Raw genomic sequence first — 21791 nt, 5'->3', positions numbered from 1 at the left:
TCCGTATCGTTTCCAAGGTCTTCCAGATCGTATCGCGGGGAATGTTATCATACGCATTCTCAAGGTCAATGAACGCCATGTGAAGATCTCTATTTTTTCTCTATATTTCTCCATAAGCCGTCGAAGTAGATGAATCGCCTCCGTAGTAGACCTTTCTGGCATAAAGCCAAATTGGTTTTCCGAAACCCTAGTAACCTGTCTCAACCTAGCCTCTATCACCCTTTCCCATAGCTTCATGGTATGGCTGAGTAGTTTAATACCTCTGTAGTTGCCACAACATTGAGGATCTCCTTTATTCTTATATATTGGTATCACCATAAACTCTCTCCACTCCTCTGGCATCTTGGTAGTCTCTAAAATAATATTAAAGATATTGGTCAACCACTTAACTCCCTCTTCTCCTAGGGTCAACCACACAATGATGGGAATTTGATCTGGACCGACAGCTTTGTCCCTCCCCATCTTTCGAAGAGCCATTTTGACTTCCTCAAACCCAATCCTACTTGTAGTGCAGTCATTAGCCGTAGTATGATGGTTGGTTGACCCATCAACGGTACTATCTATATCGTGAGAGGCACCGTCATTAAACAATCCAAAGAAGTAACTACCCCAAACCCTCTTAATATCATGATCTTTCACTAAAAGAACACCATTATTGTCCTTAATAAACCTAATGCTACCTAGATCTTTTTTCCTATTTTCTCTGGATTTCGCAAGCCTGAAGATTCCGTTTTGTCCTTCCTTGGTGTCTAATCTCTTGTACATTTCCTTGTATGCCTTATCCTTCGATTTAGCCACTGTTTTCTTGGCTTCCCGCTTTGCCTCCTTGTATCTTTGTTTAACTCTCGATCTTTCTTCGTCTTCATTGCATTGTAGAAACTCCTTGAAGCAAATTTGCTTTGTCTTCACCTTAGTTTGGACTTCGTCGTTCCACCACCACGATTCTTTATGTTCCTTGACATTTCCTGTCGACAACCCATTGGTGTTTTTGCCCACCTCTCTGATGGAATTTGCCATATTTTTCCATAACATATCTGCATTATTTGAGTTTGTATTTCCAATACCTATATAAGACAAAACCTTACTCTTCTAAAAATTATATTGTTTGAGGGGACAATTGTCAGCATAGTTTTTAAACTAATTTTCTCTGATAATAATAAACTTTAACAAATTAATTAACATATAAATTTTATATTTTAAAGATTTCACAAAATAATATCATAAAAATTAAAATAATAAATAACAAATGAATTTATATGAATGGGTTACAAATTGGGTATGAACATTGTTTTAGTAGCATATTATTAAGTTATTGGGAGCCAATATTGATTTTATGTAACATGCATATTTACGTATAGTAAAGAAATTATTTTTATTTTTTTATGTTTTGAGTTTGAACATCATAAATATCATATAAATATTTAATATCAAATAATTAAAAGTTATCTTTAAACATATATTAATTTTTACTTATCATAAATATAAAAAAGTTATATTAAAAGAGTTATATTAGTCTAATCAAAATGTTTGTTTCTAGATTCAACATAAATATACATACTAGTTTTATTATATTTTAAATTAAAATTTAATATATACTAATTATGTTAAATAATTTTTAATTGTATTTATATTAATTTAATCGATAATTTTTTAGATTTACCACTGATTATAGTAGTTTACCAGTCCAGTTGGCCATTGACAGTAGGGGCGTTTAGATTAACTTGTAACTATTAACTATAATTGTTAATCAATGTAACTGTTAATTAACTGAATCATTAAGACTAAATGATTTCAAAAATAAACTGCTAAAATGATATTAATAATTATAATTAGGATTATGAGTTTTGACAAATAATTAACCTTAGTTAACTGCTAATAAATTTATAATTATATCTTTTAAGAGAAATATATTTAGAAGTAAAATTAAAATTAATTGTACTGCTTTCAGCCCTCAACCATTTTGTTAGCTAAAATTTTGGAACTGGATGAATTTTTTTAAACCAAAGAGACAGAGAAGAAATGTTGCATTTTACTTTCTAAAGTTTTATAATTATAAGGGGGATATGAAACAATAATTTTATCAAATTAGTGGTTAGGGATGGTCATCTTGATTGGTCCCAACCTGACATGGCTAAAGTCAATTTTTATCAGATATTAGGACAGCTTTGTAATAAAATAGACATTAACATTATTGATTTGAGTAAAATGATCATTGCATTGTCGTATCCGTTGAATTGCAAACGTTTACAAAATGATTAATATTTAATTTTGTCTCTAAACTGCCACTAAAATATTAGATAGATCCTTAAATAATAAATTTATAATTTAATTTATCTAAAAAAAATAATTCAAGTTTTTTTTCAAACATCTATATTCCTCTCTTTCTTGCCTTTTCCACCTCATTAGCTACCAAAATCAAACGCAGTCATCTATACTTAGCCCTCCCTCACTCTGAGAAAACACACCAGCTATGGATGTTAGTGGCCAATTACCTTAATATATATTTATTTATAAAAAAGAAAAAGAAAAATAAAGACACCCGTGGCAAAATTGGTCAAATAATCCACAGTAAGGCACCCTAACTTTTAATTTGGGATTTACGACAATTACAACAGTGTCCATGAAACTCGTCATGCTGGCGTGACGAGACGAGTTCCATGAGATATAATTTTTAATGGGCCGTGTCAGGTGTGTCCCGCAGCCAGAATAAATTTAATATATAATGAATAACTCATCACCCCGGTGTGACGAGCCCCAATAAAAAATATTTTTTTCCAAAATTTTTAAAAGAAAAGTAAAAGAAAAATAATATTTTAATGCCCACGGAACTCGTCACGCCGGTATGATGAGTTCCAACGGGTATAAATTTGACTTTTTTAATCGTTGGATTGACCGTTGTTCAACGGTCGAATTTTTAAAAACTTCAATGGAACTCGTCTCACCGGTGTGACGTGTTTCAAAGACTATTTTCAATTTGAAAAACTAGTCGTTGAGTAGAGTAGTATAAATAGATGTTTGAGTTGAATTGATTTTTCACTTGTAATCAAATATTTTATTGAGAACAAAAACTTTTGTGTTGAAGATTTTGTGTTGAAATATCCTCAAGAGAAGAAATGTTACGTCTTAATGATGTTCATATTTCGTCGATAGAGTTGACAATGGTAAATTTAATTTGTTTTATTTCATTGTAGTTTTAACGAAATGATATTATTAATAATAATTATTTATGTAATTGTATTAAATAATTGATTTTCAAATTGTAGCGAAAAGAACGAGTTATTCGTCATCGAGGAATGACGAATGAAGAGCCATATGAGCGGATGATGATATATCTTTCACAATCTGGATTATATGGTGTGACATTTCTTCACGGATTTAAGGTGATGATAGAACTGATATCAGCGTTGATTGAGAGTTGGAGACCCGAAAAGCATACATTTACCTTGTGGTGAAGTGACAATAACTTTGGAAGATGTCGCGTATCAACTTGACGTTCCGATTAATGGTATGCCATTGGTGCTTCACAACACTTATAAGGTAAATGATATTATTTCAAATTTATTAGGAAAGGAGTCTCCAACCGATGTCATTGATGGGTTGCGGGTACGGATGACGTGGTTGGAAAGAGAATTTAGAGTAGGTGAACAATCAACGGAGTAAGAGGTGATATATGCAACTCGAGCATATCTTATGACGTTGATTGAAGGGATTTTGCTACCGGATAAATCGGGCAATTTGGTGCACACCCAATATCTTCCAGTAATGGAGGATTTTGTTGTATGTCGCCAATATAGTTGGGGTTATGTAATTTTGGCGTTTTTGTGTCGTGAACTATGTAAGGCTACCATAGTCGTTAGAGGAAAAAAATGGATGTAGCGGGTTGTTTAGTTTTGCTCCAATCATGGGCGTGGTATCGTCTCCCGTTTATGACGCCTATTACATTCGCTCCTATGGAGTTTCCTCTCGTCGCAAGGTAAATTCATATATTTAAAGTTTTCATATTTTATAATATTTATTTAAATATTTTGAAAATGACAATAAATAACGTAATTTTTTTAGATGGCGACACTGAATAACTTATATAATGTTATCGGGTGCAACCAAAGTAGATATTCGATGAGGATTGATATCGCCGGTAGACATGCAATAAATTTTAATATTTTTTCATTAACTTTGAAATTGTAATATTAATTGTTTAATTATACTAACATAATACTTTTGATAGCTTAATTGGATGCCTTATTATGAGTTGAATATCCAACGGTGTCTACCGCCAATTTTCTTTGAAGGAGCGAAGACATGGTGTGCCATAACACCATTGCTTCATTTCACAATTGTTGAGATCCATGCCGTCGATAGAGTTTTGCGATAGTTTGGGTTTCACAAACCGATAGAAATGTCAATATATAACATCGACGATTTGCATAAAATAGATGCGCGTAGGAATTATACCGAAGATTGGCCGAGGAAGCATGTTACATTCATACATCAATGGAAAAATAGACATTTATGATTGCCTAATAGTTTTGAGGTACAACTCGAAGATTTTGATTTCAATGTTTCTCCCAACCTCCAAAATTATGAAGCAAAATGGGAAACCATATTTGACAACGCCGGAGGAGCAGTCCGAGTGGGAAATAATGAAGGAAAATTATGGAAAAAATCATCATCTTCATCTTATGCTTCCGCCAATTATTATCCATCGTAAGAAAGTTATAGTGGATATGGTGCATATCAACCATTGATGGAGAGTCGAGTGGCGTGGGAAGGAAGTGGGTGGGATCAAGTGCCACCTTCACAATAATTTTCCTTAGAACCGGAAGAAAGAGGTCCATGAGATCATCTTCTTCATCACAGACAATCTCAATTTGAGGCGATGACATCAAATACCTTGAGTACTCCATCATTTTCACCCGAAGATGTATATCAAAGTGGTGGAGTAATGTTCGGCGCACCGGAATCGGAAGAAGAGGAAAATGAAAAAGGTGGACGACCACGACGAAAACAACGAGCACCACGTCATTACCATCTACCACGCCTTGACATCGGCAAGAATTGCACAAATATAAGTAATAAAGTTATTTATTTAAGTTTTTGTAATCAATATTTAATTGTATAAAAAATTCTTTGCTAAGTAATAAATTTGTTGATTTTTTAAATTATAATTAAATAAAGTGTAATTTTATAAAATTATAAAATTTTTATAATTGTTTAAATTTCATTGATATTTAGTGTAGTTAATAAAATTAAAAACAATAATATGTAAATTTTTAAAATTTCAAAGTTAAAAATAATATCAAATTTTTAGAAATTCTTTACAAATTTGAAAAAAAAACTACATGGAACTCGTCACGCCGGTGTGACGAGTTCCAACGGGTATAAATTTAAAAATTAAACCGTTGGGGTAACCGTTGTGGAACAATATTTTTTTAAATAACTAGAACTCGTCACGTCAGTATGACAAGTTCCAACGGCTATTTTAAAAATTTTAGTATAATTAGGGGCTTAGGGTGAAGATTATGATGTATGAGAAGTGACAAAAAATTGAGAATATCAAATATGTGGTCGTGAGAAAAAATTGGGATTGATTTGGCTAACAGTATTTATGGGTTTCAGAACATCGACTCGAAGATCGACTATCGACTATTCGGATTCAAGCTATTATTCAGATGAAGAATGGGAAAAGGAGGCAATAAAGTACATATTTGAGGAGCATAAGAAGAATAAAATGAAAATGAAAGAGGAGAAGAAGAAGAAGTATGAAGATTTACCGAAGCGACGTAACAAACGACTAGTTGAGAGGGAAGAAAAAATTAAAAGAAGTATAGAAATTGAGAAGAAGAAGATGAAGGAAGATCGAATTATAGAGAGATGTAAAAAATAAAAAATGACATATGTTCAAATATTGATTTGTATGGTTTTAGTTTATGTATGACGTTGTCTTTATTAATTAATTATTTTCTCATTAAAATTCAAAATTTTTAATTATAATTAAAATGGGAAGTTATAGTTATCAAAATGATTAATTTTGAGTAAATTCTCAATTTAAAAACTTTAAAGAAGTTTTAAATTTAAATTTTAAATTGTCAATTATAAATTTGTCTTCTCCATTTTCAATTAAATAACAGTATCGATATTGTTCATTTGGTACTTATACCAAAGGTAAAAGAAGTATCGATACTCACTTGGTAGTATTGATACTACCGGTATTTTCCAAACAGGTCAAATTCCAAAATGCAAAATAGGTATCGATACTACTTTACACAGTAGTCTCGATACCATAAAGAGGAGTATTGATATTGTCCAGCCCAACGGTCTTAAACGGCTAGATTTATTTAAAAATTACAAAGTTCGTATCGATAATCATTGAATAACTAGGGGTTTTCCAAAGGTTACTCTTGATCCTTGAAAAAGAAAGAACAAATTTTACTAATAGTTTGGAAATAGGGGTTTTACAATACATAATATTTTTTAATGCCTATTTTGGCATCCAACTCGATATTTTGGAAGATGTGGACAATGTTTTCTGTTATGACCTTCACCTCTGCAGTGGCCACAAAGTTTGGGTTAGTATGTCTCTCTTTGAGGATCATTCATATCGGTATGAATTCGGTTAGATTCAGGTCGACCCTGTAACTTCCTACGCAATTGAGGATTTGGCAACCATTCCTCAGAAATTGTACATATATGCCATTATGCTTCATTTGGGAGGTATTTGAAGTCACAACTGTAAATGTTGCACATAGTGTGCAAGCTATAACAGTCATCAGCATATGAGTATGGGTCAACATTGATGTGCATATATGAAACAACAGCGTGAGCGCATGGGAACCTAAAAGCTTGAAATCGACCACAATCACACCATCATCTATTCAGATTACCAGTGTATGTTGTAGAATTACCTCCCTTATGTGGTAGAACTAGTGATTGGAAAACGAAATCAGAATCAAGTCTGGAAAAATTGTGGACAAACATTGATGTCGCGTGTATTTGATTCTTTTGCATTGTCTTCTCTAAATCTGGAGCCTAATTTCTCCCATCGCTGATCATGGCATCAATTTGTGCACTTTTGTCTGCCCATACTTTACCCAACCTAAAGTAAGTCTCTCTAACAATATGTGCTATCGGGATATGTCAAGTCCCTTTCAGCACTGAGTTGATACATTCAACAAGGTTGGTAGTCATATGGCCATAACGTCGACCCTTAACATCATACACTTTATCTCCGTATCTTCTCAAATTTTTAAGCCATGCATGGAAGTTTGGTTGGAGTAAAGCATACTCTAAAAAGTAGTAAATTAAATGTTATTGAAAAAAATTAATGAAACATAAATAATTAATGACAAATACTAAGGTACTTACCCATGTTGATAATCTCTTTTTTGATATTTTTCTGCTTAAACCTCTTTATTGCATTCGACGCAATATGACGTATACAATATGCAGGATATGCGTGCGGTGGAGTCCATCTATTTTCAGATCTACCAATTATGCTTAACAAGACAAGCAACTGATCTGAGATCATATAAACCCCTTTTTGAGTGACAACATGAGAACTTAAGTTGGAGAGAAAGAAATTCCAAGTTTCATCTGATTCATTTTTAAAAATGGCGAAGACAATGGGTAAAATATTTCTGTCTCCATCTTATGCAATGACTATCATCAAGACGTGTCTGTAGAGCCCATACAGAAATGTGCCATAGACTTGAATCATTTGTTTGCAAAATCTAAACCCTTCAATAACCAGCTTAAACGCCTAGAACAAGCCACCAAAAATTCTCTTCCCAGGGATATCGTCTCCCTCAAGCGTGACTACAGGATGAGTATAGTACCTAACAATGGTTTCAGGGAGGAAAAACTTCATTGCTTGCAGCAGACGTGGTAGCTCATTATATGACTGATCTCAATCACCATACAACAAGGTAATTGATTTCTGTTTAGCCATCCATGCCTTGTAATAAGTCGGAATATAACCAAATGTATTCGGAATGGATGTTACTAACACAGAAACATGCACTCTTGGATTTTTTTCCACCAACAACTTCACATAAGAGCATATGGCATATGAATCTAAATGTTTGTGGTCTTGTGTCAATGAGGTCATGGTACATGCATGCTCTGCATTGAACCTTGTGACTTCCCACAACATCTTCCGTTGTAGGTATGATACTCGTATCCTCCATTTACAGCCAACATCATGGTGTATACACCTTACGAAATAAGTCTTTTAATTCGACTCTGCGACATAGAATTGAAGATGAGCTTTGATGCAATACTCCTTGATTGCTAGTTGTGCCTCTTTTTTGTTTCAAACTGAGACCCAATAGCCAACTCAAATGACCGCTCGTCTGAAGAACCCTAGTGGGTAGCACATAACTCTGGCATATCAACTATTTCAGGATTCTGTTAGAGTATGCCCAAAGACCAATCATATGATGATTGTAATGATACATTTTATTTACCGATCTTATTGAATAAAGGCATTGCCACTATTATGTTGGGATTTGCAAAAGCTTGAGTCGACAACTTAAAATGTTCGCCAAGAGGGGTCGAGTCGGTTCTTGTGTTTAAGGAGTAAGAAGATTGAAAGATAGAAAATTTGCACAGCGATTTATAGTGGTTTGACTTCTCAACCAAGTCTACATCCACTACCTTAGCTTCTCACCAAGGATTTTCTAACAAATTCACTAATTTGTTCTTTCTTTTTCAATGATCAATAGTAACCTTTACAACTCCCTAGTTTTTCAAGAGCTAAACTAGAACATTTTCCCTAGCTTTTAGCAGGCTTAGCTAAAACCAAAACACCTTTATAATGAAAGGAAATATAAACAAGAAAACCTCTCTAAGGTAGGTGTGTACAAGAATTTAGCTCACAAGAACAAAATATTTACAAGAGAATAGAAAACTAAGAATGAAATACTCTTCTCTTGTGTTTGATTGCTTGGATAGGTGTTCTCTACCTTCTTCAAGTGTCCTTAGCTTGTTTTTATTGCTTAAAATGAGTTTGAAGTCGTATCTAGCCGTTGGGGATTAATTTTCAGCAAAATAAGGCTACCCAGAACTAGAAGTATTGATACTTCACTATGGGGTATCGATACTACCTTTGTTAAATTCAAATTAAATAGTCATTACTAGCCGTTGGAGCCTTGTAGTATCAATACTGTCTCAGGAGTATCGATACTACTTTGCACTATGGTATCGATACCCTTTCTTGGTATCGGTACTATTTTTTAATTCTGGAATTTGAGCCTTCATGGTAGTATCGATACTACCTTGATGGTATCAGTACTACTTTTGCATATGACATCGATACCATAAGAACAATATCGGTACCGTTCATGTGGTATCGATATTGCAAAGAACAGTATCGACATTACTTGTACAAAAATCAATTTTTGCTCAATTCCAATTTAAAATGGACTTTGAATTATTTTGAAAACTTTAAATAAATTCAATTCAAGTCCAAAAACATTTTACCTTAATTGTTATATCAAAACTTAGCTCATCATATTATTTTTAGTTATATATATGTATTTAACATAAACTAGAAGATAATAAAGTCCATATAATAACATAATTGTTATTATTAAAAGATTCCTAGTCAAGTATTAATATGGGTATGTACAATAATAATACGCTTAAGACTAACATGTTATTGATTGATGACAACGAGTTGTCATTGACATAGTGATGTCAGAATTGATACATGATTATACTGTTAGAGAACAATGTATTGGATTGACCCACCATGAGCATATGTCTTGGATTATTATGTTATAGTCATAACATTGTTCATGGCGATGACTATATGTATGATCCTCAGACTTGAGATCAATACTATCTCAACATATATTATTGTATGTTTTGATGCAGTTAAACATGATCCGTAACTGGTTGCTCTATAAAGACTGTTATCAAATATATCTCAATATATGTAGTGGGTGTGTATGATTAAGATAGGATTTGTCCTTCCTACATAATAGAAAATATATCACATACCTCTTGATTGAGTGAGACTAGAAATGATTGGCCATGCTCATATATAAATTGATATGAGATATCACAAATTATTCGTTAATTAAAGTCTACTCTAGATATCAAGAAACAATATATGAGCTATATAAGTGTGACTATTCCAAGACTTGTGCCTATTCTAGATATAAAGGACAAAATGATGTAATACATCAAATAGTTAACCACGAAGATGATATGTCGAATCATATTTTCTTGTAACTTAGGTGACAATGATATATTGCTAGATATCACTCATTGTATGTAATATTAGAATTGTTCTAATAGATACTACTAACGTTACAAGAACCTACAGGGTCACACCCTAGGATTGAAATGAGCAAAGATGTAATTTGTTGTATGTTACTAAAATATATCTAGAGTTAATATATGTATATTTGATATATATATATATATGTCTTAATAATCCCGAATATTTAATTTAAATTAATTAAATAAATATTTAATTAATTTGAAATAAAAAATCCCTAATATGTTAGGGTAACTTGGATATATAAAAGGAGGTTAAGGTCTAGCAGCCATTTTTTTACACATGATCTTCAGCCGTTTTTCTCAAAACAGTTTTGGGAAAGGCAAATATTGCTCTCAATCGGGTGAACTGAGTAGAGGCCGAGACATGATTTCGTGGAGGCTTACGATTCGAACCGATTGACACCACCATTAGTTGTTGCTGTCCTTGCTGTATTTCAAGGAACCCACTATAAGTATTCGCATAATTTCCTCTCGATTTCGGTTTATCATATTTGGATTGCTGGTAAGACCGTCAAATTTTTGTTTCCACTGCGCCATGGGGTGAGCCGATGATCCTAATAGATTCCGCATAGCATCGTAGTTAATGTCATGCATTGCAACCGCATGATAATACCAAGGTAAATCATGGTGAGACATTTCAGGTTGAGGGTTTATCCTTGCCCAAACATTTGGAGTATTCTGTAATCATTGACATCGTGAAACAACTGCCTCCCATACATCAGCCTCACAATCCAAACCTTGTCTCTCTGAAGCAGCCTCAAAAAAATCAGACTCATCGACTAATGGTGTGTCGTCATCGTCTACCAACAGAACAATATCTACATCATCCTCGCTAAATTCAACAAGGTTTTCACTGAACCGTCCAACAAGGTTATCATCACCATAACTTGCATGTGGTTCAGAGGGTCCTATTTCTTCTCTTCTTCGAGCTGGTACTGATGACGTCAGAATATCAGTTACATTCGTGGTTTCGACGTACATCTCCACCATATTATTATTTGATGATTGATGAAGTCCAACCATAACAGTAACACGTCAATCATCATCAAATTAAACTTTTTCATATGTCGTTAGATTTGAGGAGATCAGGTGCTGATAACTTAAACATGAAACAGAAACTCCAAATTTTCTCTCAATATTTTGCTTCATTTGGCGATAAGATACATTTATAGGGAATATCATATTGATGTGCATGTCTGACTTAAACACAACACAAACATCAGTTTGTAGAATTTCACCATCATAATGGATAACTGTGAAGAATTTGTTGCTCATTGTTTGAAATATTTTTGGTTAGATGAAAGAAGTTTGTTGTGTAAGATATTGAAGATGAAAAAAGTGTGTTGTGTAAGAGATTGAAGATGATGTGCACAACTTAAAGGGAAAACATATTTTTTTCGTTGAAATTTTAAAATAATTTCGAACGTTGAACATCGGTCAATCTAACGGTCAAAAAATTCAAATTTATACACGTTGAAACTCGTCACACCAGTGTGATGAGTTCCGTGGGTATTAAAATATTATTTTTTTCTTTTTACTTTTCTTTTAAAAATTTTCAAAACATAATTTTTTTATTAAAATCATCATGTTAGAGTGACGAGTCTCTCAATATATATTAAATTTATTCGGCAAAACTCACTTGACAAAATCTATTAAAAACTTATATTTTATAGAATTTATCACGCCCGTATCACGAGTTCAATGGGCCTTATTATGTCTAATAATCCACGCAACCAATTTGGCCGACACCCGTGATGATTTAATTATTTTTCCTTTCTCGAGAAGAAAAGCTTTCCAAAAGCAAATTGTTGATAATATCTTTCATAAAAGAATATAAATATAAATAATATAATATATAATGGGAAAAGGAAGACTTTTCCGGTTCGTCTTCCTTTGAATCTTCCATCACATGGACATGGTGTCGAACATTCGTTTCTTTTCTGCAGCTTCTTCCCTTCAAAGCTTCCATCTTTGATTCTCTTAACCGAAAAAACAGACAAACGATTTCAAACACCTTAACTTTCCAGACAACAAGTTCCGACCATTTACTTTGCCCCAAATCTTTGTCAGAAAACCCCAATCAACTTGAAAACTCCATATCAAAACCATTCATTTCCAGACAGCACATGCTAATTGGAAGCTGTAGGAATGTCTAGCTGTCCCCAAAACTCAATCTTGTACAACGGCAGCCATTGTGCCTGCCAAGTCGGTCGATTTCTCAACGTTTCATCCAACAGATGCATCACCTATGATGGAAGTTCAGCTATCAAAACTGATTCAGGGATTGACTACTACGCTTTCTCTTTCCCCAAGACCTTTATATCTTTTGATTCGATTAAGAAGTTCACTCAATCCCAAGCTGTGTTCTTGGAAGCTACTCTAGTGATGCTGCTTTCATGGCTCCTCTTTTGCTTCTTCTTGAGGTTTACAAAGCTTGGTGATGGCAGAAATGTTTGGTTTAAGATTAGGTGGTGGATTAGTCGCTTGGATGTTTGCTTTGCTACAAGGCATTGGCTGGTTAGTCCTTTTAATGCATTATAACCTTTAAAAGGGCAACTCGCGTCTGTAGAATTCCAACTTTAGATTTTTAAGCTGAAAGTTTGAGGCTTTTAGTGTAGAAGTCTGTAGTGACAATTGTTAATGGTTCTTTTCTTTTCTTTTCCACGCTCCATGTGAATTCGTATATGTAGTAATGTTATTTGTATGTTTGTATGTAAGTGACTGATACAAGCATGTGTTATACATGTGCATATTCGATTTTGTGAATGTGTTTTCATGTATACAAATATGTGCTGGATATGGGTCTTTCAACAAAAATTTAGGGTTGATGAAGCAACATTCGTGTATACTATGCAGCATGCTCAAGTGACTAAGTTGGTTGAGATTTTGATTGTCTTGAAAATTGGGGTGATGCCGGGATTGGTTTTCCTTAGCTAATTAGCAAGCCCTCGTTAATGTGTATTGTCGACGTAATTAACTTTTGCATACTTTGGAATTGGGTGTATCATTGACAAATTTGAAATTCATGTCCAAGGAATGATTATGATTTCAGAAACTAGAAGAAAAGTACATGTTTTCTCATAACGGATGGTTTTTTTTCTGTACTTTCATGATGCATAAACTTGCAAATGCTTTGACTTGTTTAATTCATTTATATAGGATGACCAGAAGTTGGTTGTGAAGCGGAAAACGGAACTTGGTGGAACTTTCTCGATCGCCAGCTGGATACTTTTCACTGGACTGTTTGCTGCGTGAGTGAGGATAATGTTCTCGACGCAAGCATTTGATTTTCAAATTCTCATGAATGTTTTCTTAGAACCCTTTCGATATATGAATATACTTTGATTTGTTTGTCCCATCCTTTCCATGATTTATATTAGGTTGCTTTACCAGATCATCGCAAAGAGAACAATTGAAGTGCATAACGTGAGAGCGACAAATGAACCTGACCTAGCTCTGTTCAGGAATGACATGGAATTTAACATGACCACTGTTTCTAGTATGAGCTGCTCGAATTTGCGGCATCCTACTACTTTACTCACCGGAAGTTCCGGCTTCATTCAAGACAAAGTTTCCCCTATTTCGGATTTTCTCAACTTTTCATGTCACAATACAAGTTTGGGGCCAACCATAACTCTCAAGTGCAGCAATTGCCGACTCCATCAAGATTTTTTGTCTGTTTCATGGCAGTTTGTCGATCTCCCGAACAGCCCTGCAAGTGCCGTAGGTTTTCAGTTCAATGTAACTTCGCAAGATCATATCAGGAGTGATCATGTGAGTTTTGTTAGTGGCACAATGAAGAATGGAAGCAACTCTGACAATAGCCCTGTTACTTTCAGAGGGGCGGACACAAACATATTGATATTCAATTTATTTCCCCGTCTATACCGCAGTGCAAAAGATCTGAGGCTAATTCAACCCCTGTTTCATGAATTCGTCCGGGGTCGATTTTGCGGGAGTCCTCTCAGCTCCAGGCCTCACTCGAGAATGCTAATAATGGACTAATCAACACTACATTATATGTCAATTATCTTTCTTCTTACATCATTGAGTCTGAAAATCAAAATATAGTCGGTGCCGGTGAGTAATTTGCTTTGCTTGTGTATATGTGATTCGGTCTGGTATTTTTTATTATCTGCTACATTGATTATTGTCCTCGTATTCTATGTTATGATTTCTCACCATGCTTAGACAACTTCACTTTTGATATTTGGTGTGTTGGTACGAGTCTCTACTTGTACATATTAATGCAATATTGTTTTGTTCAACTTGCAGTGGGCTTCCTCGCAGATCTTGGTGGGCTATATTGCATTAGTATGATGCTATTTTTCTATCTTTTGGTGCAAGTAAGTTGTGTTCCTTGTGAGTTTATCATTTAGTTCTTTCTCCCTTGATTTTCTAGATACATTATAAAGATTCAAGACGATGATCGAGGACCTTTCACTATCAGTAACTGACGTTGTTAAGGTTTATTTTTACCCTTCTTTCGGATGAAGAGAAAGATGTTTATATTCAGTATTGAACATCATGACGAAATAAAAAGAAAAGACTGTTACTTCTTTCTCAAGTAATTGTTCTAAGTTCCCTTCCCTATTTCTAAGCAGGTTTTACACATCGAAAAGGGATCTCGGTTTTGTTTTGAAAATGTGGAGCTTGTCTATTTTAGAAAATTGAAAGTGCATGAATATTTGTTTTGTTACAGTTTCGCCAATGGTAAAAACAATGTTTAGGTTGTTAAATTTACCAGAAGTTTTTGGTATTTTATCTTTCTTTTTTAGGTTGAAAAAAGAAAAATGAATCCTATGTATAATGCATTCAACATTCCTATATGACCTGCTTGGTTTGCACTTTGCAGTGTGAGTTCAGAATAAAACGGCTCCGCAATGAAGATAGCATTTTACGGAATATCAGAAGTAGAAGAAAAGCTCAAGAACACTGGGATAAAGTAATTTCTTTCTCTGAACAACATATAGCCTATGCTTATTAAGTCAATTCAAGTATTTCTCTCTGATTTAGTCCTTTAGTATAGTTGAGTTGATGTGCTTTTCTTAACCAGGTGAGAAAGTACGTCATGTACACGTGGAATTGCAGAACATTGGATGTTGACGACCACTCTAAAACAGAACCTGGTTGTGGTCATTTCATGCTTCCGTCGGTCCATGCTAATGGATCAGTTCGTGGAAGTGTGTCATCGAGGAAGCGAAGGCAGCTAAGTAATACTGACCTAAGTTTTCGCAAGCAAGTCAGCAGTGAAAAGGTATTCTATCAATCTCTTTTCCAATGTCAACCTAATTTCACCTTCTCTTGTTAAATTAAGTTTTGGTCGGAAAAGACTTGCTTTTTAACCCGAATTTCCGTACTCGACTCACTTAAAGAAGGCTTAATTAAACACAACTTACCTATAATTAGTACTGTCTCTGTTTTAATGGCCAAGTTATTCAGTTTTACCTAAAATTGTTATTATTTGTAATCGGCCATGTGAATTGTTTCGCCTAACACTGCATCGACTGTCTGAACCGGTGTACTAATAGTACATGTATAACATGAAAGGCCAAACAAATTTCTTAGTCGTCTATGCTGGAAGTATTGTCATGTGGGTTTGAGCCTTTGGTGTCTTAAAGAGTTGATATATATGAAGCTTTCCATGTACGTTATATGCAGGCCCTTAAATGTGATATATCTGGATCTGCTAAGGACACGATAAAACACTGCATCAGTTCGAATGATGGAGTTGCTGTCCGGCATCAAGCATTACCTGTTGGTGGCGATATATTCCCCCACCACCGCGACTAGGTATGAACTGGGCTATATGAATTATCATCACATGTTGGACTGAAAGACACAATTCGAGTTAACTGTTTTCCTTGTCTCCATATCTTCTAAACCATCGTTTCAGTTTAATTAATTAGCATTAAAACTTTTTGGTGATAAGAGTAGCAATTAAATATGTTTAAGTCATACACAGACTTAAACTTTTTGGTTTTGTCATAGGCCAGTACTTCAAGTAAAACTGAAGAGTCAGTTCGGAAATGACCTGACAGGTCTGTTTTGGAACCGCCTACTTAACATAGACTTTTCAGTGTGATGAACTGAAAGTGCATGCATTAATTTCTTCAAAATATTCTGTAGAGATTTTAATTACCGACATATTTTACGTTAAAGCTGCTAATCCATCTTCTTAATGCAGAATTGAAGTCTGGTTCAGAGATCGAGTTGTCTGATATACAGAAGAATTTCCAACGTTTGTACGACTACAATGTCATGCTGAGAGAGGAGTTCATGGCCACACAGTCGTTACTTCGTGATTTGACTGCCAAGACTCCATCTCCGGGAACAGAAAGGCAAACGTGATACTGCTGAGTATGTCCAATTCTTTTTCAGACATTTTTGTATCAAAGTAAAAGGGGTGCTTCAGTTAATTCCATTCGTTTCATGCAATCACCCTTCGGAAGCAGCAACATTCAACTGTTTCCGGTTCGGATTTCAGCATCTATAATTCTTTTTCTTATCCTTCAATCATTTTTGTACAAAGAAGCCGTATTTTACGGATGAACTGTACATCTTTAGTTCTTTATATTCCGCTCCTCTTCCGGGTCAACTGACCTTACAGCAGACGCTGGCGGACAACGCCTTTTGTATAAGTTGTATACTGATTTTGGGATGGAACTCGATGCTCATTGTAAACACGAGTACAGTGTGACAGGGTTTGTGTTGTAAGATAGTGTATATCATGAACTCGGAGAATGCAAGAGGGTTAATCACTTTCATAATCAACTCTTATTTTTCATTATCATACTTTTGATTTCGTCTAACAGTGTAATGTTTTTGTATCATTATGTTATGATGACATTTTGTGTTTATTAAATGTGACATTTTTTAATCAATATGTCATGAGTACACGGTGTCAAATTTTGAAAAAGAAATTAAGATTCTTTTAAGTATATGAAAATGAATATGGATATGTTTAAAGATAATAATATTCTTATATATTTATTTTAATTTTTGATATTTTGATATTAAATTTATAAATACCTTTTTCTTAAATTGGGATGTCAGGCTGGATACACTAGTGCTGCGAGGATTGTTTAGTTTATAAAAAGGCACAAACTAAACAACCTTAATGATTAAAGAAAGAAATGGTTTTTAAGTCTTGAACTTGAGTAGGACATTACCTTCGTTGTCAACTGATTACGAGTCTTTCAAACAAATTCTATCTTATAATCAATCTAAATCAGTAAAAATATGTATGAATGAAAAAAAAATTGATCAAATCAATCGTTTCCAAATCATAGGGTTCAATAACATGTATAAAACACGAAATGACACGAACATAAAGATAACCTAAACATGACACGCTTTGGATTGTCCTATCTACTCCATGATTCAAATCATTTCCTATCTAAAACATGGTTTCCTACAACCATTTTTCACAGTATCTGTCAAGCAATAATCATAATTTACTACAGATTCAGACATCTTACGTGGGGGAGAGTTGGACCCTTCTGCACCTGCATGTGTTACTCCCTGCACAGCTTAGATGTGTCTTCCGTTCCACGAAAACCAGAGCTCATAACTCAAGCCAGATGCAAACCAGTTTACGTAACATAGAAGATGGAAATGCTGTTAAATGCAATTAGGGAACATTCAAGCAAACAATAGTCGAGCTAAACTCACTTTACTTGTCCTTTCCGTCAGAAGTAACAGTCCATGGAGCTCTATCGTTAGACTGGTAGTGGGTTAGAGGAAAAAACCATAATAGCTCCTTGTCTACTGTATTGTCTTCCTTTCACCACCTCTCGAATCCTTAGCCGAGTGCAGACCTAAAGCATTGGCAAACATTCGCTTTGCAGCTCCTAGATGTTCTTTCGAGAACTCTTTGTTTACTCTACTTCGAGTTCTACCTGGTATGCTAGCATTGGTAGGTTTTTTTTGAGTTGTTTCATCCAAAACATTTTTCTCACAAACCACCAAATTAATATGTTCATCTGCATTGTTATTTGCTTTACTGCATGCATCCTCATTTTCCCCTTGTTCAAGAAGAGTTCTTGACAAGTTTTTGTTCTCAAATCATTCTCAGCTTTATCCGTATCTTGAATACTTGGTTCATTAGTTTGCAATTGATCTTTAGAATCCCGGGCTTTATCCTTTGATTGCATGAGTTAATTCTTTGTCCCAAAGCATGTGCAATCATTCGACGAGCCACAATAGGAACAGTTCGTGGCTTATGCTTAACAGGTTCTTGATCTCTCCAATATCCATTGTGAATATCCGTTCACGAGCAGCCAAGTAAGCAGCTTCTCTTGCCTGAAGACTAAGCTCAAAAGAAGGGAACTTTGTCTCCATTACTGAAAAATGAAAAGGCAATCTTTCAGGGCTTATCGTCCAGGTAATCAAAACCTCCATGATATTAGATAATCAATATTAGAGAAAATCAGTAACATATGCAGATAAAATTTCAATAATAATAAATAAAAGGAGAAAACGAAAGAAAAACAAGCTAGCAGTAAAGCATCTTACTTTAGTTTCTAGAGATTACGATTGTAATGATTACATAATTTAAAAACCAACCAACACAAGTACATATAACGATGCAATATTAATATCCTATAAACATACTAGTTAAAACTATAAATGGTCGCCCATTAAAGGAAAAGATAACTAGACACATTTTAGAGGAAGAGAAAAAAAGGATATTAATGTATAACCCGAATATATTGAAACAGTTAACAATATTCAGAAAATACAGCCTGTTTCAAGTAATATTGTTAAGCATCCATCTGAAAACCAATGTGAAACGATTTAGCATAACAGAATCTAATGTGAAATGCTCCCTTGAGAAAGAAAAACCAAAATAAAGACTCCACACCACCCGGCTAAAGGAATGTAGTAAAAAAGTACAGATTCTTTACTATGAGCTGCTAGGAAAAGGATTCTACAGCATGCACTTGAAGAGAAAACAATAAATGCTTTCTTTCTTTTCAGTGTTTCAATATAACATGATGAACTATCTTCCTAATAAAGAAAGAAGAGAAAGGAAAACATTATAACTAGCAAACGAGTAAATAAAATGAATAGTGCCTTCCAGATAACCCAGAGAGAACCAGATTTTGTAAACAAAAGAGAAAGAAATAACTGATATTTTATTGAGGTAGTTGCATTTTGCTTTGGTAGACATGCTCTTCAAAATCCACCCCTTTTACATTTGGAGCACACAATGACAACAAATGTACATAATGTCAGAAAAATTATTGGTATGCGTACTGAAAGAAAGGAAGTCGAAACTTGGTTTTTTCTCTCACTTTTTCTTTCACCATGTGACCCTCAAATTCAATTTTCCCCATCCCCATTCGATATAATTCCAATTGAAAAAGATCCATAATATCTTGCACGGCATGCTTTCTAATCAGCTATAAGTAACCATGGTAAAAAGTGTAAAGGAAAGAAAAAGATATTCTCAACTACACATGTTATTATTATTTCTTAAAAATTGCAAATCAGTTCTTCCATCAATAGACGGATCATGATTTATGAACCAATAGCCTAAAAGTGCATTAAACAAGTGAACAGGAAGAAATTTACCTGGTGCAGTTCCTTCTCTTGTTAATATATGGCGAGACACTGTAAGAGACTGAGGCTCATCACACTGCCATAATATATCACTAACAAGAATGGAAGGTCTGCAAGACAAGTTGCCGGGTCATGAGCACCACAATAACTAAATGACCAAAAATGAACAATAAGGAAACAAATCACATACACTGATGTCTCTGGGCATCGTTGCAAAACCAAATGCCTATCTTCTCCTTCTCCAATTGATTCATGAGCAAATCTAGCCAATTTTGTAAAACATAGTACTAAAAGCTAATTAAGAAAACCCTACATCTCCAAAGTCAGTTCAAATGAGGATACATTCAGAAAGAAAGGCAAAAAGAAAAGTACCCAAATATATCTGCAAGACGATGCAGGAGAAGCCGATTGTATGAATTCATAGGTTCCAACTCTAGGATCCCATCTGAGCTGCAATCCAAAATTTTTATTGTTCATAATGATAATAACTGAATCAGACGTGCTCATTAAAATAACTTCCTAAGAATTTTTTGCATGGGGATGTGGGGTTCTTTAGTTACCTTGCATCATCTTGAAGGAAATTAATGAAAGCCTCTTCCATTGACAACACTAGATGTTTGCAAGGAAGATTGTCCTTAACTAGGAATGCCAATTCTTCCACCTGCATCTTAGTCATATTAGTCCACCAAAAATCTACTTTTGGAAAACCCCATCCCACCCCAGTCCCAACCAAAAAAGTAAATAGTATGTATAAGAATTCATTTTTGAGATAGCAAAATCTACCATTTTATTCATTCAATTATTCAGTAAGAGCAGCAGAATTTTCAGTTTCCGAGCACTAAAGATTAAAAATGAAGGGTAAATGACAATTACCCACAAAGCAAAGTTGGATGATTATTCAATTATTCAATGAAAAAAATTAACTTTTTAGGCAGCAATAGTTAGCATTTTACCCATTCAATTATTCAGTAAATAATTGACTTCAAATAATAAGTACATAACAGAATTCTCAGTTTTGAACACTAAAAATCAATAAGATGTAGTAAATTATAATTACTCAGAAGCAAAAATGGGCGATTATCAAGTACTTCAAGCCTAAACTATTCAGACATAAATCGATGAAAAACAAAAATTAACTTCTGAGATAGAAAAATGTATCATTTTACTTGTTCAGTTATTCAGTAAATCATTGACTTCAAACAACGAAAACATGGACAGAATTTTCAGCTTTGAACACCGGAAATAAAAATTATTGGTAAATGATAATTACCCAGAAAGCAAAAACAAGTGATTATCAACTGCTTCAGATGAATTTAGGTTCAAATTAAGAGGAAAAAAGACTGCCTCAACTACTTACACATTATTCCCAAAAAATAATAAAAACACTAAGACGGTTTGAGAGGAAGAATCTTACCATGGCGAATTGGGTGACGCTCATGTTTGTTTAAAGAGAAAATTATAAGGCAAAGAAACTCAGAAAATTCAGGGCAGAGAGAGAGAGAGAGAGAGAGAGAGAAACAGGGGAAATTGTTCAAAGATCCGCAAGAGTATGTTCTATTTTTTATTTATATTTTTATATATTTTTCGGTTAACTTACTTATCTTGCACGCCTTATTTTAATTTGATTAGGTTTATGATTTTTTATATTAATTTCAAATTTGAAAGAGTTGTTTTGTTTTATGGAGTTTTATATTATTTCATAATATTTTAAAGTATTTTAATATTTTTTAAAATATTAGTTTTAAGTAATAAAATGATTAATATTTCTCATATAACTATTTATATTATTTTTAATATTTGAGATATAAATAATTTTTATATTATTGTAAAGCAAAATTAATTATTTATTAAATAAAAAATTCGGTTTGATAATAATAACTTTAAAATTTATGAATCATTCATGATCAAAATATCATGGTTAGGTTTAACCTTAAGTTTAG

General features: G+C 33.9%; 1 protein-coding gene and 1 pseudogene across 1 annotated transcript; one reads left to right on the top strand and one right to left on the bottom strand.

The window, feature by feature from the left end:
* The first annotated feature begins 12173 nt into the window (after positions 1 to 12173).
* Positions 12174 to 17051, top strand: LOC120145548 (annotated as a pseudogene).
* A 959-nt stretch (positions 17052 to 18010) lies between these two features.
* On the bottom strand, positions 18011 to 21395 carry LOC120145016 (R3H domain-containing protein 1-like). Its single transcript, XM_039158930.1, has 6 exons — positions 21266 to 21395; positions 20412 to 20512; positions 20224 to 20301; positions 20042 to 20113; positions 19864 to 19961; positions 18011 to 18629 (listed from the first exon to the last, which is right to left on the bottom strand). The coding sequence occupies exons 1-6, from the start codon at positions 21287 to 21289 to the stop codon at positions 18472 to 18474; spliced, it is 531 nt and encodes a 176-aa protein (XP_039014861.1). The 5' UTR covers positions 21290 to 21395; the 3' UTR covers positions 18011 to 18471.
* Positions 21396 to 21791: the final 396 nt, after the last annotated feature.

The sequence above is a fragment of the Hibiscus syriacus genome, unplaced genomic scaffold (assembly GCF_006381635.1).
Source record: "Hibiscus syriacus cultivar Baekdansim isolate YM2019G1 unplaced genomic scaffold, ASM638163v2 tig00110893_pilon, whole genome shotgun sequence".
NCBI classification, from domain to species: domain Eukaryota; kingdom Viridiplantae; phylum Streptophyta; class Magnoliopsida; order Malvales; family Malvaceae; genus Hibiscus; species Hibiscus syriacus.
The sequence above is the reverse complement of the archived record's forward strand: the minus strand, read 5'-3'. Positions and strand labels throughout refer to the sequence as shown.

Bases quoted from the DNA above. Each gene is read 5' to 3' on its own strand.
- LOC120145016 (XM_039158930.1), bottom strand. From the start codon at position 21,289: ATGAGCGTCACCCAATTCGCCATG. The intron at 20,114-20,223 runs GTACTTTTCTTT...AAAATTGGCTAG, and splicing joins CGTCTTGCAGATATATTTGG to ATTTGCTCATGAATCAATTG. The intron at 19,962-20,041 runs GTATGTGATTTG...CTTGTCTTGCAG, and splicing joins CGATGCCCAGAGACATCAGT to ACCTTCCATTCTTGTTAGTG.